Below are 25,788 nucleotides of genomic sequence, written 5' to 3'. Positions count from 1 at the left end.
AGGGCATAGGGTCTTCCTTACCAGGTACACTCGTGGTGCTTGCGGGCCCACTTCTCCCCCCATCTTTTCTTACTCCCTCACTCCTTCCTGTCTGTTGTTGTGCCCCTGGCCCATTTGTCTAGGGGTAGTTAGATTTGTTCTACTCTTGGTTCTTTTTCCCTTTCCTTTCTCCCCCCCCCCCCCCCCTCATTCTTTACTGCTCTCCTTCCTCTACTCTGTTACTTTTCTCTTTTTTTTTTTTTTTTTTTTTCTTTTCTTTCCCTCCCCTTTACCCTCTTCAATTCTTCGCCCTCTCCCCTTCCTCCCCCCCCCCTTTTTTTTTTTTTTCTCTCTCTGCTCCTAGGGTGTGAGCTGGGAAAGCCCGTCTCCCTCCATGCCTCCGCTTGATCGCCTTTCCTCCATCGCCGTGGGCTCCCTCAATGTGAGAGGCCTTCATAGTCCAGAGAAGCGCTCCGTACTCTTCAATCTGCTCAAAGGTAAGCGCCTTCATGTTGTGTTTTTGCAGGAAACTCACCATTGCTCTACCAAGCCATACAAGTTGACTAATGCTTGGTTTCCTCATGCATATCATAGCTCTTCTCCTGACCCGAAATCCAGAGGGACTAGTATCTTGATTTCTCGCTCCCTGCCTTGGGAACATTTGGAGACTCGCACTGATTCTGAGGGGAGACTTGTTATGGTCAAGGGTCGTATCTCCTCTCAGCTTTTTACTTTTGCCTCTTTGTATTTGCCTAACTCGGGACAGGGTCGTGCCCTTAGTTCTTACTTAGGGCTGTTGGACGGCTTTGTGGAGGGCTTCCTGGTGGCGGGGGGTGATCTTAATCTGGTCCTAGACCCTTCATTGGACTCTTCTGCTGGCGTCTCTTCTCACCCTTACTCGCTCATCAGGAGGATTAAGAGGGACCTTCATTCCCACCAGCTTGTGGACTCCTGGAGGTTACTCCACCCATTGGATAGGGATTACTCCTATTACTCTCCGGTCCATCACCGATACTCTCGTATCGACTACCTCTTTATCCGTCACCAACATCTCCACTCTTTGTTGGCTGCGGAAGTCGATAACATTACTTTCTCCGACCATGCTTTGGTTACTTTGTCTGTTTCCTTGTCCTCTCCTATTCCCTTCCAGCGTCAGTGGAAACTTAACGCATCACTTCTTGATGACGTAACCATCCTGGATGACATTAAGACCCGTTTGGGGGAATACTTTGAGAGGGAGGAATTGTCGGGGATTGCTCCTCCAATGGTGTGGGAGGCTCACAAATGTTTTATCCGGGGTATCCTGTTGCAACATGGTTCCCGCTTAAACAAGGAACGCCGGGCTTGTATTGAATCTCTGCTGCAGCGGATCCGCTCATTGGAACTTCTTCATAAACGCCAAATCACTCCTGATGTTTATTCCCAGCTTGCCAGCGCCCGAGAGGAATTGCGTACGCTCGTCACTGATAGGGTGAAGGGTACTCTAGCTAAATGCAGACGTCATTTTTATGAGTTTGGAAATAAGAGCGGGCGTTCACTAGCTAGGGCCCTTCGGGTTCAGCAGTCCTCCACCTACGTTCCATGCATCAATTCCGCCCAGGGTACTCGATTACACATGCCCCTTGATATTGCAGCTGCCTTTCGGGACTACTATGCCTCTTTGTATTCTGTAAACTCTGGCCCTTCTCCTCTCCCTGAAGCGGAGTTCCGAGATCGCATTCGTTCTTATCTCTCCTCCTCTGGTCTCCCGTCGTTGTCTCTAGAGGAATTGACGGCCTTGGAATCTCCTATTGTTGAAGAGGAAATTTCTTTAGCTATCTCCAGTATGGCAACGGGTAAGGCCCCAGGCCCAGACGGCCTTACCTTGGTATACTATAAGAAACTTGGCCCTGAACTCCGCCCCAGACTGTTGAAAGTTTTCAATTCTCTCACCGATGGCTCGGCCCTTTGTCGTGACTCCCTGTGTGCTCACATAGCGGTTATCCCCAAACCCGGAAAGGACCCTCTTCTGTGCTCTAACTACCGCCCCATTTCGCTAATCAATGTTGACCTAAAAATTTTAGCCAAGATCCTTGCGACGCGTTTATCGCCCTTGTTAGGAAATATTGTTCACGCGGATCAAGCTGGATTTTTACCCGGCCGTGAGGCTCGAGATAATACTACCAAAGCTATCAACCTCATGTATGGGGCTAAACAATCGGGCTCTCCTCTCATGCTTCTTTCAACTGACGCTGAGAAAGCCTTCGACAGGGTCAACTGGCGGTTCATGGAAGAGACCCTGTTACATATTGGTCTTGGAAATCGCATGATGAGTTGGATCATGGCTCTATACTCTCTCCCTACAGCGATGGTTAGGGTGAACGGTTTATTGTCCCAGTCCTTCCCTATCCGAAATGGCACTAGGCAAGGATGCCCCCTCTCGCCTCTCATTTTCGTCCTGACTCTTGAACCCTTTCTCCGCCAGGTTCGAGCCGACCCGAACATCTCAGGCGCTGCTCATTCTTCCTGTTTATACAAAGTGGCGGCTTATGCAGACGACTTGCTATTTTTTCTCTCCTCCCCTCATGTTTCTCTTCCAGCTCTGATGTCTGCCTTTCAGGTTTACTCGACCCTTTCGAATTTTAAAATCAACTTTTCGAAGTCGGAAGCCCTTAATGTGACCCTTTCCTCCTCGGCGGCCACCTCCTTGAGTCAATCTTTCCCTTTTCATTGGGCCCCCACTTCTCTCAAATATTTGGGGGTTTATCTTACTCCGGACCCGAAAGATCTCTTTCGTTGCAACTTCCCCCCACTTCTGGCGTCTATCAGGGCTGATTGTACTCAATGGTCCACTGGAGCCTTTACTTGGTTCGGGAGATGCGCGATTTTTAAAATGAACATTCTCCCTCGTCTTCTCTACTTGATGCAGGCGCTTCCCATTCACATCCCTCTGTCTTTTCTTAGATCCCTCACTTCCGTCCAATTGAAGTTCATCTGGTCGGGCAGACCCGCCCGAGTGAGCAAGGCTTTTCTCTTTCGTCCCAAGAGTTGCGGTGGTTTATCGCTTCCGGACCTGAAGTCCTATTACTTGGCTACCCACCTGACTCGTGTCGTGGACTGGTGTAGGCATGCTGTTTCTAAACCTTGGGTCTACATCGAACAGGCATTCTCTCCGATCCCTTTGCAGGTTGCCCCATGGCTGGACTCCTCCTCATTGTCATCTCTCTTTTCTCACCCTACCCTTGGTCCCACGCTTCGGATTTGCTCCAGGGGCCTTGTTCGCTCCACTCTCCTCCCTAAGGATTCCGCTCTTTTCCCAGTGCTGGGCAATCCTGCCTTTCCACCTGGAATGTTTGACCGAGTTTTTCGTAATTGGCCCCGTCATGGTATTTTCCGTGCCTGTCACTTCCAGGACGCTGGGGGATGGACTACACTTCTGAATTCCCAGGCCCCTCCTGAGCTGCCCCCTTTGGATGCTTGGCGGGGGATGCAACTTCGTCACTTTTTACATTCTCTCCCTGCTCCTGCAGAGTTCCGCGTCGAACCTACCCCCTTGGAGAAGATTTTTGTTGGTGCTGGCCCCCTTCGCCACTCCCTCTCGCTCACTTACCGGATCCTGGTTGAACCTCCGGAGGACTTTGTTCCGCCGTTCTTGTTGAAATGGGAATCTGACTTATCCCTTTCCCTCTCTCAGGAGCAGCGTAGGCGCATTTTTCGCCTTTCTCATACTGCTTCCATCAGCTCTCGCCACCAGGAGGCCAGCTACAAAATCTTGTCCCGATGGTATAGGGTTCCTACGAGACTCCATGCTATGTTTCCTCAGGTCTCCCCATTATGTTGGCGCTGTGGCGACGAGGAAGGCACGCTGCTACACATTTTTTGGTCCTGTCCTGCCCTTTCGTCCTTCTGGGAGGGGGTCAAGCGGATAACCCTCCAGCTTACTGAAACTTCTCACCATTTGGGCCCTGCCCTGTTCCTCCTTAATCATTGTGAGTCTTCTGTAAAGGTCTTTAAGCGTTCCCTACTTAGATTCCTGATCCTCGCTGCCCGGGCTTGTATCCCCCTTTTTTGGAAACGAGTGGATCCTCCTCCTCTCTCCCTCTGGATTTCGAAGGTCAACAAGATAATGCGCATGGAAAATCTCACGTCTTTCCTGCATGGCACGACTGAGGCGTACATCAAAACCTGGTTCTACTGGTTCAGGTTTCAACAGTCTGCAGAGTACCGGACGCTCCTGGGCTCTGACCCCTCCTCTGATTAATACTCTTGTTGTTCGTCTCAGGTATTTGACCAGTGGTTGCTCCCGAGCCCTTCCCAACTGGCTGTGGTATGGATGACCTGGCGAGCGCTCTCACTGGTTTCCTGACTGCTCACACTCACCCCTACCTACCCTTTCACCCCCCACATTTAGTCCTCTCCCCCACTCATCTGTCCCACTAACCCCTCCCTCCCCCCCCCTTTTTTTCCTTTTTCTTTTTTTTTCTATGTTGCTTTCTTTGTCTTTAATTTTTTTTTTATTTTTTTATTTATTTTTTATTTTATTCTTCTGATTGTATTTTGTGTTGCACTGTGTGCTTTTTCTGTTCGCAGGGCGGGTGTTCGCCTTGTAACTTGTAATTGTTTTTTCTTTTCTTATTGTTTAAAAAAATTTTCAATAAAAATTTGAGTTATAAATCTCCAGAAACTACATGTACTCACAGGTCACACTCCCAGTTCTATGGTGTACAAAGAAAAGTCTCCACCTCTATAATAACACATATAAGTGAGAATTATCAAACCTCCAACCCAAGAATTCTGGCATCAAAAAAGTCACAAAAATAGATTTTTACACCTTTTTGGGCTGTGTACTTTTTGCATTTTTCATGACTCTTGGTCATAGTTAGCCTGTCAAGCTCAGGTTATGTTCAATTTTTATAAAATGCAACTTTTTTAAAAGATGGAAAATTCCTGTTACCTTTCCATCCCCCTCTAAAAATATGAATAATAGTTAAACAATAAGTTCTTTGTATCTTACAATGATGCCAAATAAAACTATCTAAAAAAAGGGATAATTTATTTAGTTAAACTTTAGTTACTTTAGCTACGATCAGTATCCTGGGACATCATTACTCTAATAGTCATGTACTGCATCTAGGAAGTCCAATGGTCAGAATCAGAGATTTCTAGGTTTAGTACATGTGCTTAGTCACAACCAATTTTCATGAGTGGGGCGCCCAATTTCATATATCTCTCATAGACTCTCGATCCTATCCAGGGATGTGATAAAATGGGTACAAATAAGATATGTTCTGTTTTTTGACATCCACATGGTCTATCAAAAAAAGGACAGGTGCATAGTCCTATAGATATTTGTTTTGAAAATGACCATGTATATAAGACCATAGGCTATGTGCACACTGGCTCCAATGTCTTCTGTCTATAAGGGGAGCCATAGAGATGGTCCCAATCTGTTGTGGATCCAAAAGGTTCATTGACTTATATTAGGGTCTCTCGAGTTCCATCAAGGTTTCCTAAATCTCCATCTGCATGCTGCAATACTCGAGGCATAACAGAGGATCTCAACACTTATGTGAACAGAGTCTGAAGGAGCTCGCACTCTTGAGATAGCTGATGGCAAAAGGTTCAAACTGTTGAAATCCCAACTTGTCCAATCCTTACCTTTCCTGACATCTGTCTTGGGGGTGTTGTAGAAGTGACAGGGGTGTCCACAAGCATTAGATGGACAACCATACCTGTCAATATCGCTGGTTCACCCAATATACATCTACGGTCAGTGTTAGACTTACACTAAGGACTAGAAACTAACAAATTTTGAAAAATGAGTACAAAAGCAAATGGAAAGGAAGGGAAGTTACATCTCTGTATGAGTGACGCAAACTGGGAGATGTGTCCAACCATGGCACGTTCTGTGCTGAGTGACTGCTGATACATATTTATTAGTGTCATATATACAGAGAAAACTTCTGTAATTCTGAAGAACTTCCTTAACATTCTGCACATCATTACATTTCATGTTACTTTCCGCAGTATCACCATTACAACTGACTGGACCATCTGTACATGCAGCCCGGCTGGGATCTGACGCTCTGGTTCCTTGCTGGTTCACATTGGACAGCCCTTCTGTAGATCTCGCACATCTCAGGATATTTTGGTTCTTCCAAGATAGAGAAGTCCTGAGCTATAACAAAACTGTGAGGACGACATCTTCTAGATATTCCCTGAACAAAGACGCAATAAGATTTGGCATTGCTAATCTGAGTATCTCTGATGTACAAATACCAGATGGAGGAATGTACAAGTGTTCAGTGATTTACAGCTCCGAGAGGAAGGAGAAGGAGGTCCGGTTGGACATTGAAGGTGAATCAATTAATTTTATGTAACTATAAGTAGTTAGGAATAATTCATTATATTCACCAGAATGACATACAATAAAACCTCGATACGGCTAAAGCCCCATGTTATGAAAAAACGGCTTTTTTTTTTCCCCAGAGATATAATTGACATTTTGCGATTTACGAAAACGCTACGGTTTAGAAATTGTACCATTTCCGCTACAGAATTTTTTCCTTCAATGTGTGGATGGGAATAGCCAGAATCCCATCCACTCTGCAGGCTCTGTAAACAGCTGCGGACCCCGGCCTAAAGTAGTGCTTTGTAGAGGTTTCATTGTATTATATCAAAGTTGTATGATGTAAACTTGTGAAAGTTTCCAATATTCTTTGGTTTTCCAGTCCTCACCACATCTGGTAAATAGAATATTCTCATTCACTGACATTATCCATATCTTGAAAATATAGAGGAACTGAAAACCAAAAAATATCAGAATGTTGTAGATCAGTTGATAACTGAAGGGATTCTCCAAAAGTTTTTTTTAAGCCCACTTATACAGGAAGAGACGCATTTCTAACTTAGTTTTTACACTCCCTTGTCCCAGTAGAGACCACTAACCTGTGCCCCGCTCTACATAAACACTGCAATGGTGCGTAAGTACAAAGATGTATCCGCGCCATTCTCTATACAATGTAAGGGACACCTGCAAATCCTACAGGAAAGGTGGCATTGCCACAGCCAATACAACACGGCTGCAGCTGAATCACCCAACTCTGTACATAGTACTGGCACCACTATACATTGCAAAAACTATATACTGTATAGTGAATAGGTAATCTGATATCAGGGCTGTATAAAGTCTAATAACATTGCTATGCAATGAATATTACACTTTGTGCTAGTCCCAAGCTTTGGGTGCCAGGTCATTCAGCACATTCAATGTGTCCTGTGCAACTTCTCAGATCACACAACCCTCAGTTAGTTACCATTATCGTCTGTTATGATAGATGTCCATTTTTTTTATGGACAGTATCACAATGGACATCCAATGGTAGTGTGAACACCCCTAAGATGCGATGAAGTGCTTTCTTTGCCACAGTTGTGGTTCTATTAATGTAGAGAGAAGACAGCAGGGGTATATGTTAGGCAGTGTGGGGGTCTGTGACAGGGTGGCCTATATATTGCACTTCTAATAGATGGTAGTAACATACTGTATAGTGAACTCAATGAGACATATTTATAAATACTGTCACTGTCATAAGTCCTGCTCCCTCTAGTGTTAGACATGTTTATATGTCTATGAATGAATATACAGTGTTTCTAGAAGCTCCAAAATTCTCATTCATATACCATCCAACTAAATCAAGTGTGGTCAAGCTTCACCACGTGACAAATATAGGGTGTATACAACATACACTTATGGGCACAAAACATGTAGACAGAAAAACTTAACTCACATGCTGTAAGTAGAAGATATTTGGTGCATGAATCCAAAATCCTACAATTTTTGGCCCAATATAAGCAGACACAAATTATCTCTCACTTACTGAGGAGACAAATAGGTGGCGCCAGACAGGAATTTATGGCGCACAAAGTGAACTGGCACAAATTCATGGATTCAAACTTTTAAACTTGTTCTACTTTACAGACAAGAAAACCTGCGCCATATTAGTCTGATGCTAAACTTTCAAGTCTATTTTTTTTCCTGGTGCAAACTGTTCAACATAAATGTGTCGTAAATGTTGTGTAAACTGCACTAGTATGGAAAATTGATATAAAAGATAAAATCCAAATTTGTAAATTCTGTGCACCATAAATTTTGGGGTAAATGTAGACATAAAAGTGTCCGACTTCTATTTATAAATATGCTTCAACGTATCTTCCGTCCTATCAAACACCCAACACGTGGACTTGACTTATATATATTCACATATAGTATCATGTTAATGATGTTTCACTCTTATGTTTCTCAGCTCCTCCACAGGTCACCATCACAGGTAAGACAGTAGTAATGAATACAATGAGTGTCCTTTGCTGCTCCATCACTGGATTCTACCCTGTGGACATTGATGTGAAATGGTTCAGGGGCGCAGAGAGACTGAGTAATGTAACTGAGGACGCACCCCAAAGAAACCCAGACAGAACATATAATATGAACAGCAGTGTCACCCTAATACCCACCGAGGAGGACATGGAGCAGATCTTCTCATGTAGAGTCCAGCACTTTTCTCTTGCTGAACCTCTATCAGTAGACTTCAATCTGATGTATCAAGGTAATGTTTATGTATTTGTTCCTCTTTTCTCCACATATAAATACTGCATGCTGTATTTCACTATTGACCTGGTTTTTTGGTTTGGTTTGGAAACAACCTATATATTTCTTTTACATAGAATTCTTTTTTTTTTATATCCTTCACTCCAGACTCCTACCTTGTTCTTGTATCGGAGCTGCTCTTACAGGTTACAGAAACAAGTACAAATCATCTGAATTTCTGACTACTTGTTGCTGTCCTTACAATATACACTTAGGTTTCATAGACCTTACTGATGTCAGCATAACTTCTTGCCTAAGAGCTGCACTGTAGTCAAACTATCATTACAAGTGGCCTCCGGCTGGGTTTACACGTTTTGCTCAAAAAAATGTATCTGGTCTTTAACAACACTTGTATTTTTTAAGCAAAGATGCACCATGAAAACACAGCCTTGCCCTGCAACAATTACCAAATAGAATGATTTTCTCACTGGTGGTTTAGTTTCTTAAGGTTATTCTCCATCCATCCCTCCATCTTGACTATGTACATGTAGGGGTATATGTTGGGTAGAAGTTGTGGGGGGTTCTGTTACAGATTGGGCCTTTATGCATTACCACAAGATGGTGGTTTAAAGTCTACCAATAAGTATTTGGACACCTGTGGTACAATAGAAAAACAACATTTATTCATATTCAATAGTTGGTAGAGCGTCCACGAGCGGCCATTAACCCTCCGGGGCTTTCCACAAGTCCTTATATGATGTCTAGTGGTATTTTATTCCATTTGGCTTGGTAAGACAGGTAAGTTCTTTCACCGATTTTGGACGGCTGCAGTTCCCAGGGACTGCCAACTCAGGGCACATTCCGACAATCACTGTTCAACTTCCACTTCGTAATCACATAGGCCACTGTTGATTTTGGGTAATTCAGTTCACTTGCTATGTCCCTTAAGGATCGACCATTTCTGTGGTACCTGACAATTACCCCTTTCTCGAAATTGAACTACTGCACTTCTTGGCATCTTGCATGCGACAAATGCCAATGCTGTTTCTCACATGATATTTAATGGCTGAAGGCGTGACGTACATCGCAACCGCAGATATCTGCATTTGCATGGGTGTCCAAATACTTGTTGGTAGACAGTGTATACAGTATATCTTAGATATTTATATCAACAAGATATGCTGTAAATGTCTGGCAAGTGTGAGTCCTCAATTTTTAATATGTAACTCTGTGATATATGTATATTTTATAAAAGGAGAGCCTGATCTCTGTGATATATATAATAAAGGAGCAGAATCTGATCTTAGATGGATAGATAGATAGATAGATAGATATTATAGGAGGAGAACCTGATCTCTGTGATATATATAATAAAGGAGCAGAACCTGATCTCTGATCTTAGATGGATAGATAGATAGATAGATAGATAGATAGATAGATAGATAGATAGATAGATAGATAGATAGATAGATAGGAACAAGCCTACATCCACAGAAGACCTGTGGTTAGTTCTCCAAGATGGCAGTGATAACAACCTCAATGCCGAGTTCCTTCAAAAACTGCAGGTGTCTCAAGAAGAATGGATGGAAGGAAAAGGGAAAGGTCACACCAAATATTGATAAGATTTACATTTCTCTTTTCTTCATTCACTTCATTTTGTTCATTCACAAAAATAAACTGCTAACACTTCTGTTTCTTACAGCATTCTTTCTCCAAACCTACATAAAACATTTGCACAGCACTGTAAATCTATGCACTATATCACAGCTTACACACGCTGCAGCAGTTTTCTTAAGATTAGCTCCTGTCAGGGATAGACTTCTTGTATAACAGGAAAAGTTATAATAAATATGGTAACCGAGGCATCCCCAGCCCACATTCATGTAAAGTGGCGAGCAAGGTGGGTAGGGGGATGGGATGCATCTCTGGTGCAAGAAAGGGCATACTATTTTAAACATTTACCAGGCATCCATTACATTTTCACCCATAGTTATTGATAATTGTGTTGTCTTTATTCTTATCATTCGTTGTTTTTATTTTCTTTCACTCCCACAGATGAAAACCAAACTACAATCCTTGTCATATGTGTGATATGTGTGATAGCTGTATTGTTGGTGATTATAATCATTGCCCTCATTGTGTTGGGAAGAAAGTACTATAGAAAAGGTAAAGTATGACATAAAACAATAACTAACAACACAGACAGACAGTCACCGTCCCCTGCCCAGCACAATAGATTTATAAATTAAAGGGGTTGTCTGTTTTTTTTTTTTTGTTTAAAGGGTCCTCTGACTATAGTCTCTTAGCTGTTTAACATTATTATGTTTTATTCAGACTTGGACTGACCCATAGGGGAGCAGGTGAATCCCACAGTGGGCAACAAACTAGGAAGAATATCTAACAAACTGCCCAGTCTGTAGATGCATTGCAGAGCTGTATAACGCCCCCAGCAGGATTTCTACTAGCGGGTCCCAGGCACCAAAGCCCAACACTAGTTTTATTCCCATTTCATACAACCTAACTCCTGTTCCAAAGTCATGACAATTTTTTGTGATAGATGCTGTTCCCTTATAGTTGAAGTTGCTATAGCAATATGGCTGCTGACCAACATCTGTGATCATGTGACAATTGCCCCAATTAGGTCATTAGAGGCTGTACACATTATGCATAAGCTTTACTCTCTAGTCTATGCCTTAGTCCAGATTTACATAAGAGTGAAAAATGTCTATCACACAGTTGCTTTAGAAACAATAGTGTCTGAGGAGGAATTCTCAGCTTCTCTGGCCTCAACCCAAGTGGGCAAATTGCCAAGACCTGATGGGCTCTTGGTGCCCCATAATAAAACTTTTCTAACACTACTTTCCTACCCCTGTCCCACACAACACCCTGATCTTAGGTACATCCCTGTTGATGGACACCATTTGTGCATATATCACTGTTATCCCTTGTGTTGTGGAGGAGCTGGCCAGATACCATACCCTGTCAAACTTCAAAATCAGTTTGCAGAAGTCTGAGACTATGGCGCTTAATATTCCCTCCACGCTTGAAAAGCCTCTTACAGGCTAACTTCCATGTCGCTGGGACACTGACTCTATCCAATATCCTTATATCCGCCTTCCAGCGAGGGTGGAGGACGTATTCCGCTTCAATTATCCCCCTTTACCACAGATAATTGGGGGGACATGACAAAATGGACAGGAGACTATCTTTTTTGGTTTGGTACTACAAATCTACGTACTACCTTGTTTGTTCATCCCAATGCAAGCCCTCCCGGTCTTCATCACACCCTAGTTTCTCGACAAAGTGACTAAGCTACGCAGATATAAACGCTCATTACTCACACCTCCTGAATGCAGCGAGGACCCGTATCCCTGCCTGTTGGTGATCCTCTGAACCTCCACAACATCACAATAGCTATGGTGGGTTTGCAAGATCTACCGCATGGAGAATCCGGTACACACCAATGTCTCCACTGCCTCCCAACTCCAAAGGATGTTGTGTTACTGACCTTGTCTTCTTCTGCGCTTTCTATACCTTCTCTGCGAGCCTTTGGGGGAAGGGGCAGGAAAGTCTCCCCTTCCTTTCACCCCTGTCCTCCTTCATTTCTTTTTTCTCTTATTCCTTTTTCGCTCAAGCTCTCTTTTCCTGCCCTAATTTCTTCTCACCTCCAAATTCTTCCTGTATAGTTATATCCAGTGGCGTAACTAGGAATGGCGGGGCCCCATGGCGAACTTTTGACATGGGGCCCCCCCGACACCGAAGATATCGACCGAGTCCCTCCTACACATTCCTGCGCGCTCTATTATGACCAATAGTGGTCACTGCACACAGTATTATGTCCCTTAGTGGCCCCTACAGGAGTAAATACTGTCACGTCACCGCTGACCGCTATACCAGGACAATTGTGGATAAAAAAAATCTGGTCATGTGCATTACAATTTAGTAACTCCATGTGCCTCATATTAATAGCAGTTAACCCCATCATGTTCCTCACATTAACCCTTGTGTATCTCACATAAGAGTTACTGATATGTGAGAGACATGGAGGTAATAATAAAGTATCTTCATTATTATTACCCCCATATGTCTCACATATCAGTATCTGTTATGGTGAGGCACACATGGGTTAATGTGAGGGACATGATGGGGTTAACTGCTATTAATATGAGGCACAAGGAGTTACTAAAACAAAAGTAATCACCCCCAATGCCTGATATTCATAAGTAACCCCAGTATGTACCTGTGTATCTTTAGTTTCATTTTCCTGGAGCAGCTTCTTCTTCCTCTCGAGTGCAGGACGGCAGGAGTTCGGCAGGGATAAGCCCCGCCTCCTGGGCTCTCCTCAGCCCTCTCATTGGTGGGCAGAGGACAGACAGAGAAAGGGGGGGGGGAGAGGGGGAGCGTCCTGAAGCGCTGAGAGGAGCCAGACCTGCAGCTCCTGTGTGTCAGCCGTTGTTGCAGCTTCGGGGGCCCCTGTTGGTGGAAAGTATTCCACCAACAGGGGGCCCCGATCATTATACTCGGGGGTCCGAAAAGACCTTCCAGAATAATGATAGCAGCAGTAGCAGCTGTCACCGAGCCCCTAATGTCCCAGGCCCTGTGGCAGCTACCTCTGCTGCTATGGTGGTAGTTACACCACTGGTTATATCCCCTACTCTCTAAATTTTGCCCTGATACCCATACTGAATTCTTCTGTCCACTGAAGATGGACTTTCCACTGCATCCTGGGCTACAGAGTTAGTTAATGGTCTTTTTCCCAGATTTAGTTGACTCTCTGTTGTTACCCTTCCCTGTTTCACCCCCCCACCAGTGCCTTCACTTCCTCCCCGACGCTTCCCACCTCCTCTTTAGCCCTCCCCCATTGTTTTTCTATGTTATTTTAAATCAATAAAAAATGATGATGCATAAAAAATGTATAGTGACTGGGTGTATTCACATGTCATATTTTTGACAGATTATTCTATATGTTCATCAAAAAAATATACATGCTCCATCTTTGTCTATTTTGATGGACACAAAACTAGACATATGAATACACCCATAGACTTTTATGAGTTTTAAAATGGTTGACTGACGTCTGTCCATAGAAAAACGGTTCACTGGCTTTAGAGTTCAGCAGGTTTACATCTTCTCTAAATTTATTGGCTGAATAACCACTGGTAAAAAAAGAATTAAACTGGAGATAGTCTACCTGAGAGGTTATATCTTCTACGCTCTATTCATAGTCATAGTTACATGGTAGTTATATAGTTACATAGTAGATGACGTTGGATGAAGACCTCAGTCCATCAAGTCCAACCTATAACCCTACAATCCCCTACAGTGCTGATCCAGAGGAAGGCAAAAATCCTCATGAGGCTCATGCCAATTTGCCCATTTTCTTTCTTGCTGTATTTGTAGTGATACCCAAGCTGTCAGAGCCAGTAACTAGAAGTCTATTGGTCTCTGGAGAGATGAAGTATACGATCAAGCTTGAGAAATTTTACCCTGAAAAAATCGAGATTGTATGGAAATGTGGAGTTGGAAATACAGAAGAAATTGTATCATCCACTGACTCAGTGTCAGATAATCGTGACAGATCCTACAACATCTCCAGTGAGGTGACAATTCCTGAGGATCATCACAAGGATCCAGGATTCAGAGTACGAGTGACCTGGAAACATGAATCTATGAAGGAATCAGAATCCAGAGAGCTGTCTACCAGAGATCCAGGTCAGATAAAAGATTTAACAATTAATACAGAGGAATTCCTGAGATTTTTCAAGTCATATAAAACCCCTTCCTTATTACATACTTCTGTTGACACGTCACATAATACAATATACTGGATGATTTGATCTCCTGTATAACAACCTTAAATGAGATTTTGTTGACTCACTGATCTCTTGGTTAGTTTACTGTCTGATCTTTTATACATTTAGCACTGAATACAACTATAGAAGTAATATACAGTATACAGTCTAATAAATACCTGTGCATTATACATGATGATATTGTATATAATGTTATGTCTTGTTCCATAGATTACATATGGACTCCAGTTGTAGAAGACATTCAGATTCCCCGTCTACATCACAACACCCCGGCCACCCTGCAGTGTAATATCTCGGGGTATTTCCCGGATGCGGTCACTGTGAAATGGATGAGACGGGCTGGGTATAAGGTCTATGAAGAGACTGACAATAACCAGAGGATAATATCCAGGAGGGTGGCCGATAACACCTACATGTGTACAGCCAGTCTGACCATCACCCCCACACTGGGGACACATCAGGGGGCAAAATATATATGTGTGGTGAACCATCCCTCCTTGGAGAGACCCATAGAGAGAAGCACAGGGAGACTAAGAGTCATCGGTGAGTGGTTAAACCTTAATGAAATCCCAGCACAGTGGCAGAATAGCACCCTTGATAATGACAGGGGCCATTGTTATACTATACATTGTGCAGATATCCTTTATAACAGTGATGCTACTATATTTAACCCCTGTTCAGGGCAAAGAAGAGACCTTTGGCGCTGTCATAGTGTAAATTAGGAGCAAGGCGGAGTATGGATATTTGAAAAACTTAAAAAGAACTGATAGTATCACACTGAATAGACCATTGGATACGAAGTATCTGTCCTTTTCTTAACATTATGTTCACATCATGTTTTCAACTTATGTATACAACAGGAGAAGTGCCGATACATACTTCTCATAGAAATGTGAAACATATCCCATTGTATAGGCATACTGTGGCATACATATAAAGGCTGAGGCCACAATAATGCCCTAAATACTGTCCTATTCACATTTACGTCAGTCTGTCATTCCCACCCGGTAATGGGCCCCATTTACTTACAGATCCTGGCAGGGCCCCACAAACACTATCATTATACTCAGGGGGGTCTTTTCAGACCACCGAATGTAATGATCGGAGGCCAGGGATAGGTAAGAAACATAAAAAACACTGTCACTTACCTCTCCACGATCCAGGCAGGCTTCAGGCCTAGTCGTCTGACGTCACATGACCCCGGCCTGCATCCCGGGTCATGTGACGTCTGACGTCATAGAACATGGACTATAGCAGAGGCCGTCAGCGGAGGACTGCAGCGGAGCTGGGAGATAGGCGAGTAACAGTGTTTTTTTTTATTTTTTATCCCCCCCTGGGTCTCCGATTATTATACTCTGGGGTCTGAAAAGACCCCAGAGTATAATAATTGTTTATGGTTGTCCACAGTGGGGCATAATACTGTGTGTAGGGGCCACTGAAAGACATAATACTGTGTGCAGGGGCCACTAAGGGACATAATACTGTGTGCAGGGGCCACTGAGGGACATAATACTGTGTTTAGGGGCCACTGAGGGACATAATACTATGTGCAGGGACCACTATGGGGTATAATACTGTGTGCAGGGGCACTATGGGGCATAATACTGTGTGCAGCGGCCACTAAGGGACATAATACTGTGTGTAGGGGCCACTGAGGGACATAATACTATGTGCAGGGGCCACTATGGGGGATAATACTGTGTGCAGAGGCACTATGGGGCATAATACTGTGTGTAGGGGCCACTATGGGGGATAATACTGTGTGCAGAGGCACTATGGGGCATAATACTGTGTGTAGGGGCCACTGAGGGACATAATACTATGTGCAGGGGCCACTATGGGGGATAATACTGTGTGCAGGGGCCACTATGGGGGATAATACTGTGTGCAGGGGCCACTATGGGGCATAATACTGTGTGCAGGGGCCACTGAGAGACATAATACTGTGTGCAGAGGCCACTGAGGGACATAATACTATGTGCAGGGGCCACTAGGGGGGATAATACTGTGTGCAGGGGCCAGTAAGGGACATAATACTGTGTGCAGGGGCCACTATGGGGCATAATAGAGCACACAGGAATGCGGACGAGAGGGACGGTCGAGGTCTTCGGCGTTGGTCGAGGGGAGGGGCCATGTCAAAAGTTTGCCACAGGGCCCCGCCATTCCTAGCTACGCCACTGGCCGAGAGTCTCGAAAGCTTGTAATCTGTCATCATTATTAGTTAGCCATTAAAAAAAGGTATCAACTACTGAAGACCCTCAAGTTTTTTGATTTTTATATTTCATACCCACTGGCTAACACGGTACAAAAACATACATTTTCTTTAAAGGAAAGTTTAATGAGAACCCCCAGATGTCCCAAGAAGAAAAAAAAATGCTAAAAAATCTCTCCCATATGTCTAAAACCCAGTATTAAGAAGAAACTGCAGGGAAAAAAGATTCTACTCCTCTGCAAGTGCATGGTGAGAGATATAGGAGATGCCTTTTGAGGACACATTAAATCTTTGCTGTATGTGACGGCACTTTCTACATCTCCCCTCGCATTCATTGTACGGCACTTTTTTAGTTGCACAGACATTCAGCGCACAGTCTGCTGGATATTGGCCACATCTGTATGCAGTATGATCATCTACTGTAGAAGAAAAAATATATATCCTTGTACCGTGTTAGCCAGTGGATATGAAATGAAAGAAATTTTCTGAGAGAAGTCCTCAGTAGTTGATACCTTTTTTAATGGCTAACTCAAAAAGTTTTTTGATGACATATCGAGCTTTCGGGACTACTATAAAGGTCCCTTCATCAGGACCTCTCAGAAAATTTCTTTCATTTCATCTACTGTAGGACAATTTTCATATCTGTCTATTTTGGTAGACTATCCCTTAGAAAGGCAGATTGTGATACCTGAGTTGTCTAATCTATTACACCATAATACTGTAGAATGTATTTTTTGCAACATTTTATTTTTTTCTATACTTGGTTTGTATTTACAGCTGAACCCGAGCTCTCAGAGCCAGTAAGGAAAAATCTATTGTTCTCTGGAGTTCAGTATGGTCTGAAGCTGGAGAACTTTTATCCTGAAAAAATCAATATTGAATGGCGGTGTATAGTGAGAGGAACAGAAGAGGTCGTATCATCCACAGACTCATACTCAAAAAATCATGATGGAACCCACAACGTCTCCAGTGAGGTCAGAATTTCTCAGTATTATCACAAGGATCCGGAATTCAGAGTACGAGTGACCTGGGAACATGAATCTATGGAGGAGCCAGAATGCAGGGAGCTGTCTATCAGAGATAAAGGTGAGAAGACAGTTATATGGGACTTTACATAAGAATCCCTGAGATTTATACAGCTATACTTCCTTATTACTTCAGTTTCGTGGGTAAACTATTTGCTCTAATGGGCATCTCACATTATGCAAGATACTGGCTGGTTTGGTGTCCTGTATATCCTGTATTACTATATTAAGTAACTAAGGTGAAGTTTTTTCTTGACTTACTGAGTCTTCAGGTAACTTATGATCTGTTCCACTTACATTTACTGAATTATCCAGATAAAGAATCAATGTACATGGTAAATATCTATACATTATACACATGATATTATATGTAATGTTATATCTTGTTCTATAGATTACATATGGATTCCAGTTATAGAAGACATTCAGATTCCCCGTCTACATCACAACACCCCAGTCACCCTGCAGTGTAATATCTCGGGGTATTTCCCGGATGTGGTCACTGTGAAATGGCTGAGACGTACTGGATATAAGGTCTATGAAGAGACTGACACTGCTGATAACCAGAGAATAATATCCGGGAGAGCGGCCGATAACACCTACATGTGTACAGCCAGTCTGACCATCACCCCCACACTGGGGACACATCAGGGGGCAGAATATATATGTGTGGTGAACCATCCCTCCCTGGAGAGGCCCATAGAGAGAAGCACAGGGAGGCTACAAGTCATTGGTGAGTGGTCAAACCTTAATGAAATATTAGTATAGGTGCAGAAAAGCACCCTCCAGTATGACAGGGGCCAATATTAGACTATTTATTTAGCACTACAGGTTTGTGAGGGGGGGGATAGCTATGGCTAGTATGGCCATTGACGTACATCCGGAGGAGTAATGTTTCTCCTTGTGGAGATCAATAGTTGGAGTTGGAAGTTTTACAGACCAGCCTGATCTATACAACTTATAACACCAACTAGTAGTCTCCACAACAAATATCAGTACTCCTTAGACAGAGTTCCATACATAAGGACATGCTGATGTTTAGAGGCCACAAACTTGTTGACAGGTTTCCTCTAAACATCCTGCAGATTTTTCTGCAAGCCATTAGTGAAGGGCTCATTCAGATGCATTGTACTGCACTTTTTTGAGACTTTTGTTGCAAAATGTGCATGAAAAATCTTATAAAAATCCATTACATCTGAGTGTGTCTCCATTGGCTTCCACAATGTCACTTCTTCTTATATTGGCAGACTGTTCATTGGTAATAGTGACTGTTATAAAGCTGGCAGGTTGAGTACACTGCACCCTAGAATAGATGATATAATTTGTCATATTCTCCTCTTTTTTGTGTGTGTTTTGTCTTGTACTTGTAGCTGAACCCAAACTATTAAAGCCAATAACAAGAAGTCTATTGAACACTTGGAGGGATTCTAAAATGAAGTATATGCTCAGTCTGGAGAGATTTTACCCTAACGACATCAGGATTGTATGGACATGTGGAGTGGAAAGAACAGAAGAAGTCGTATCATCTACTGAGAAAATATCAGATAATCCTGACAGATCCTACAACATCTCCAGTGAGATCACAATTCCTGAGGGTCGTCACAAGGATCCAGGATTCAGAGTACAAGTGACCTGGGAACATGAATCTATGGAGGAGCCAGAAACCAGGGAGCTGTCTATCAGAGATAAAGGTGAGAAGAAAGTTATATAGGGTTTTATATAAGAATCCCTGAGATTTATACAGCCATATAAGCTTCTTCCTTATTACCGCACACTGATGCTAATGACTCTGTTCCCCTATAAACTTTTGGCAACACAATTAAAGGGGCTCTATCAGAGGTGAAACGTGATTTGAGCTAGTGATAGGCCTGAATAGCCTTTAAAAAGGCTATTCAGATGCTGCTACTCGTTTTTGAAAAGATGATATGTAAAACCGATTTGTAAATGATACTCTCCATGCACCCAGAGCGTTCCCCCAAGCCACTGTGCACCCCCCTGCGTCATACCTTCATTACACCCCCTCCTTTGATTGTGCTCCTGTGATGCCCTCCTCCTCCTTCGTTGTTGTAACCGCCTCCATTCTTGTAGCCTGGATCCCTACACTATTTGCTGCAGCATTTTTTGCCCCTGAATCTGCGTAAAATCTGTGTCAATGGAAATCAGTTGCTTTTCATACCATTGGCCGATTTTATTCCACATGGATGAGAAATTCACAACTATAAGTGACATGTTATTTGTTGAAGTAGATTCTATACAGAAACCACAGCAGCTTACCACATGGAGCCTAACTACATGTACATGCCGATTCACAGCACACCAAACTGAAAATCTTTGGCAGAAATTCCTGGATCAGGGTAGATTTCTGCTGTGGATTTGTTTGATCCAACATATGTACGTAGCTCGATAGGCTGCTGTTCACCTCCCTCAATGGGTGGCTGAACATAGACAGATACAGGAAGGTTAGCATATCATTTAGTGATAACTTATCATGAAATCAACTGCACAACTTGTGATACTGAAAAAATATCTGGACATATCCAACGAAAAGGGCGAGTAAGGGAGGACACCTCTGTACACATGCGGATATTGTGTCTAATCTTACATATACCTTATTTTATAGATTACATATGGACTCCAGTTGTAGAAGACATTCAGATTCCCTGTCTACATGACAACACCCCGGCCACCCTGTGGTGTAATATTTCGGGGTATTTCCCGGATGCGGTCACTGTGAAATGGCTGAGACGGGCTGGAGATGAGATCTATGAAGAGACTGACACAAACCAGAGACTAAGAATTGAAAGTACAGCCAATAAGACCTACATGTGTACAGCCAGTCTGACCATCACCCCCACACTGGGGACACATCAGGGGGCAGAATATATATGTGTGGTGAACCATCCCTCCCTGGAGAGGCCCATAGAGAGAAGCACAGGGAGACTACAAGTCATTGGTGAGTGGTCAAACCTTAATGAAATATTAGTATAGGTGCAGAAAAGCACCCTCCAGTATGACAGGGGCCAATATTATACTATTTATTCAGCACTACAGGTCTGTGAGGGGGGGGGGGGGGGAGAATAGCTATGGCTAGTATGGCCATTGACGTACATCCGGAGGAGTAATGTTTCTCCTTGTGGAGATCAATAGTTGGAGTTGGAAGTTTTACAGACCAGCCTGATCTATACAACTTATAACACCAACTAGTAGTCTCCACAACAAATATCAGTACTCCTTAGACAGAGTTCCATACATAAGGACATGCTGATGTTTAGAGGCCACAAACTTGTTGACAGGTTCCCTCTAAACATCCTGCAGATTTTTCTGCAAGCCATTAGTGAAGGGCTCATTCAGATGCATTGTACTGCACTTTTTTGAGACTTTTGTTGCAAAATGTGCGTGAAAAATCTTATAAAAATCCATTACATCTGAGTGTGTCTCCATTGGCTTCCACAATGTCACTTCTTCTTCTATTGGCAGACTGTTCATTGGTTATAGTGACTGTTATAAAGCTGGCAGGTTGAGTACACTGCACCCTAGACTAGATGATATAATTTGTCATATTCTCCTCTTTTTTGTGTGTGTTTTGTCTTGTACTTGTAGCTGAACCCAAACTATTAAAGCCAATAACAAGAAGTCTATTGAACACTGGGAGGGATTCTAAAATGAAGTATATGCTCAGTCTGGAGAGATTTTACCCTAACGACATCAGGATTGTATGGACATGTGGAGTGGAAAGAACAGAAGAAGTCGTATCATCTACTGAGAAAATATCAGATAATCCTGACAGATCCTACAACATCTCCAGTGAGATCACAATTCCTGAGGGTCGTCACAAGGATCCAGGATTCAGAGTACGAGTGACCTGGGAACATGAATCTATGGAGGAGCCAGAAACCAGGGAGCTGTCTATCAGAGATAAAGGTGAGAAGAAAGTTATATAGAGTTTTATATAAGAATCCCTGAGATTTATACAGCCATATAAGCTTCTTCCTTATTACCGCACACTGATGCTAATGACTCTGTTCCCCTATAAACTTTTGGCAACACAATTAAAGGGGCTCTATCAGAGGTGAAACGTGATTTGAGCTAGTGATAGGCCTGAATAGCCTTTAAAAAGGCTATTCAGATGCTGCTACTCGTTTTTGAAAAGATGATATGTAAAACCGATATGTAAATGATACTCTCCATGCACCCAGAGCGTTCCCCCAAGCCACCATGCTCCCCACTGCGTCATACCTTCATTACACCCCCTCCTTTGATTGTGCTCCTGTGATGCCCTCCTCCTCCTCCGTTGTTGTAACCGCCTCCATTCTTGTAGCCTGGATCCCTACACTATTTGCTGCAGCATTTTTTGCCCCTGAATCTGCGTAAAATCTGTGTCAATGGAAATCAGTTGCTTTTCATACCATTGGCCGATTTTATTCCGCATGGATGAGAAATTCACAACTATAAGTGACATGTTATTTGTTGAAGTAGATTCTATACAGAAACCACAGCAGCTTACCACATGGAGCCTAACTACATGTACATGCCGATTCACAGCACACCAAACTGAAAATCTTTGGCAGAAATTCCTGGATCGGGGGTAGATTTCTGCTGTGGATTTGTTTGATCCAACATATGTACGTAGCTCGATAGGCTGCTATTCACAGGAAGGTTAGCATATCATTTAGTGATAACTTATCATGAAATCAACTACACAACTTGTGATACTGAAAAAATATCTGGATATATCCAACGAAAAGGGCGAGTAAGGGAGGACACCTCTGTACACATGCGGATATTGTGTCTAATCTTACATATACCTTATTTTATAGATTACATATGGACTCCGGTTATAGAAGACATTCAGATTCCCCGTCTACATCACAACACCCCGGCCACCCTGTGGTATAATATCTCGGGGTATTTCCCGGATGCGGTCACTGTGAAATGGCTGAGACGGGCTGGAGATGAGATCTATGAAGAGACTGACACAAACCAGAGACTAAGAATTGAAAGTACAGCCAATAACACCTACATGTGTACAGCCAGTCTGACCATTACCCCCACATCAGAGACACATCAGGGGGCAGAATATATATGTGTGGTGAACCATCCCTCCCTGGAGAGGCCCATAGAGAGAAGCACAGGGAGACTGCAAGTCATAGTGAGTGATTAAACCTTAAAGGGGCTCTATCAACAAAATTATGCTGATAGAGCCCCACGTATGTGTGAAGAGCCTTTAAAAAGGCTATTCAGGCACCGGTAATCTAATTTTAAACCCCCTGCCCATTTTAAAATAAAACTATTAAAACATATATGTAACATATGATACCTGAACGTGCACTCTGGGCGGTCGTGCACAATCCGACGTCATCTTCGGTCCCTCCTTCCTCTTCTTTCTTCTTCCAGCATCGTTCTCCTGTCCTGGCTCTTCTCCGCCTTCATCATCTTTTCTTCCGGATATGAAGACGTTCCCGAGCATTCTGCGGATGCTCGCATAGTCCCGGCAGGAGCGCTACTGCGCACGCGCCAGATTTGAACACAACCCGCTGGAAAAACAGAAGATGAAGGCGGAGAAGATCCAGAAGAGGAGGACGTCACTGGAAGAAGAAAGAAGAGGAAGGAGGGACCAAAGATGACGTCGGACCGTGCACGGCCGCCCAGAGTGCATGTTCAGGTATCATTTACCTATATGTTTTTATAGTTTTATTTTAAAATGGGCAGGGGGTTTAAAATTAGATTAGTGGTGCCTGAATGGCCTTTTTAAAGGCTATTCATGCATACGTGGGGCTCTATCAGCATAATTTTGCTGATAGAGCCCCTTTAATGAGATATTAGTAGGTGCAGAATAGTATACACCAGTCTGGTGACTATACATAGCACTATTTATGTACCACTATTTGTAGGAAATAGGAAAAATGGACAGGACAGACATGGTTAGTGTCCCACACAGCTTTAGAGGGGTGTAGCTTTCTTTTGGGCTTCATTGTTGGATTGCTATCACCTAAGCCATTTCATAGATGTATACAATGAGTTGATGTGCAGAGATAATCGCATCACAGTCTGCCACAGACTATATATATGAGATATGTCTGGACTGAGATACTGGGACAGCCCATGGTTACAGCAGGGGACAATGAAAACTGCAGACAGGCTACTGTACTATTATGGCAGTGCTGAATATGATGTGGTCAGTGAGGCTGTACGTGACTGACATCACAATGTAACCTATAAGTTACAATATTAAATCCATGTTCATAGCTGAGAAAAGGGCTAGGCACATAAGGCTGCTGCCTCAGGTACCTTTTACAGGGAGAGAGAAAGGGGGGGATTCTTAGATTAACCTTTGAGCCAAATTTGTAAGACTTGTGTGACCTGTCTGAGGATGGATGAGAGCTTCTTATATACAGTACCAGTCCGGCTATATCACTAAAGTGGATTCTTCCAAGCAGAGGATATTATTTGCTTAGTTGCTTTTGGTTTGTTTAGTTGTAACATTAGCGCGGGTATTTCACAACCTTATACACACACATTGTACTATGCTTTTGAACTATTGATTTTTTGGTGCAAATTTTGCATGTTAATCCACATAAAATCTGCAAACAAGAGAATGTGAATGTAATATCTGAATATGACCTGACTCTCCAGTTGAGCTCAGCACTTTCATGACTATTGCCTTGTGAATGAGGCCTTATTAGTTTTTTATTTTAAGACAAAACGTGTTAATGTAAGAGTTGTTTTCTTCTAAAATAAAACCTCAGTATCAAGGATAAGTTGCCGTGTTGGCACTTTGCAATAAATTAGTGGGATTTGGGTTGCAGTTTGGGCAATCGGTCTCTGTGTTTGTATTTTTCCACCTCTAACACCTTTATACTTTTGATATTACTATCTCCTATATAATCTGTTTCTATTAACTTATTGTAGGTTTTTTAGCATACAGTCCCCATGTCACATGACCCAATCTCCATCAGTTGCCCACAATTGAATGGTCTGGCAATACATCTGTTACACAACCTTCTGCAGAAACCACCCTATATGCCAGACTCACCAACTACACAATCATATCAGAGCATGTGGCAGGTCTAACACGTGCTCGAGAACTTTGGAGCTTCTATGGCAGCCACACTGTGGGACCATTGGCAGATACTTGTAAGGGTCACTGGCAGGCAGTCTGGGGTGTGTGGGTTCACTTCATAAGACATCTATGACTGCAATAAAACTTAAGAAAACACTAGGCCTAGAAAAATTAAGAATGTGAGCAATAGTACCGTAACCTGCTTATATCACAAAGAATATTATCTAAGATTTTGCTGCTGACACCACATAATGGGCTACTAAAATTCTGTTGTGATTCTCTTTAGAGAGGATATTATTATTAATCCCTTCCCGACATCTGCCGTGGTGGATGCCGGGTGTTTAACTATGGCGGCCATGCGGGAGCCGGGCAGCCATAGTTGTCTGTTTTATACAGGAGACACCATGTGCTAATGCCCACGGTCGGCTCCCGCACCAGTTGTGGGCATTAACCCCTCTGGCGCCTCGGTCAAAGCTGACTGAGGCGCCATTCTACCAGTAGTGCCTGGGCGCTGTCATTTTCCCAGCTTGCTCCAGAATTTTTTTCCAGTTTCCCAGTACATTGTACAGAATAATTAATGATATTATTATGAAGAACAATTTGTCCCGCAAACATTAAGTCGTCATATGGCTCTGAAAGCGGAGAAATAAAAAAGTTTTTAGGCTTTTGAAGGGGCTATATGACTAAGTACAATTACTGTTTTTTAAAAAATTTTTATTAATACATTCTTTATTTATAGCATATAAATAAATCAAACACACAATACAAAGACAAGCAGGCCAAGACAACATGGGCCTGCAAACACAGCAAGTATCTGGGAACTATGGCAGTGCAGAAAGACAAAACCACCAATTACTGGATTGTTCTCTCCTGATGCTGTGTTGTTTTTGTAATATGATTAATAAAGTGTATATAGTACTATTACCATATTGTAGTGTCAAATTTATTTTGGAGTATACGTTTCTTGGACTGATGCGAATATGGTATATCTTGTTACTCTTTAAAAAAGTTCAGCAAAAATCAAAGCAAACAAATATATACTCTGATAGAGTAATCCGTCATGTTTAATACAGCAGCCACTTAGTATGAGTAAAGACCCCTGAGTATAATAATAGCGGCAGTGGGATCGCGGCCTG

General features: G+C 42.9%; 1 protein-coding gene across 1 annotated transcript in view; it reads left to right on the top strand.

Moving 5' to 3' along the window:
• LOC142217151 (uncharacterized) overlaps positions 1–22,753 on the top strand; it is a 41,529-nt gene extending 18,776 nt beyond the window's left edge. Inside the window, exons 7-13 of the mRNA XM_075285343.1 lie at positions 14,566–14,898; positions 17,345–17,653; positions 17,987–18,325; positions 18,963–19,283; positions 20,213–20,545; positions 21,193–21,513; positions 22,410–22,753. Of these exons, the coding sequence (XP_075141444.1) occupies positions 14,566–14,898; positions 17,345–17,653; positions 17,987–18,325; positions 18,963–19,283; positions 20,213–20,545; positions 21,193–21,513; positions 22,410–22,753 (2,300 nt within the window). The remainder of the gene's footprint in view (positions 1–14,565; positions 14,899–17,344; positions 17,654–17,986; positions 18,326–18,962; positions 19,284–20,212; positions 20,546–21,192; positions 21,514–22,409) is intronic.
• The last annotated feature ends 3,035 nt before the right edge of the window (positions 22,754–25,788 follow it).

The sequence above is a fragment of the Leptodactylus fuscus genome, chromosome 8 (genome assembly GCF_031893055.1).
Source record: "Leptodactylus fuscus isolate aLepFus1 chromosome 8, aLepFus1.hap2, whole genome shotgun sequence".
Classification (NCBI taxonomy): Eukaryota; Metazoa; Chordata; class Amphibia; order Anura; family Leptodactylidae; genus Leptodactylus; species Leptodactylus fuscus.
Note: the sequence above shows the minus strand (reverse complement) of the source record. Positions and strands in the feature narration are given on the sequence as shown.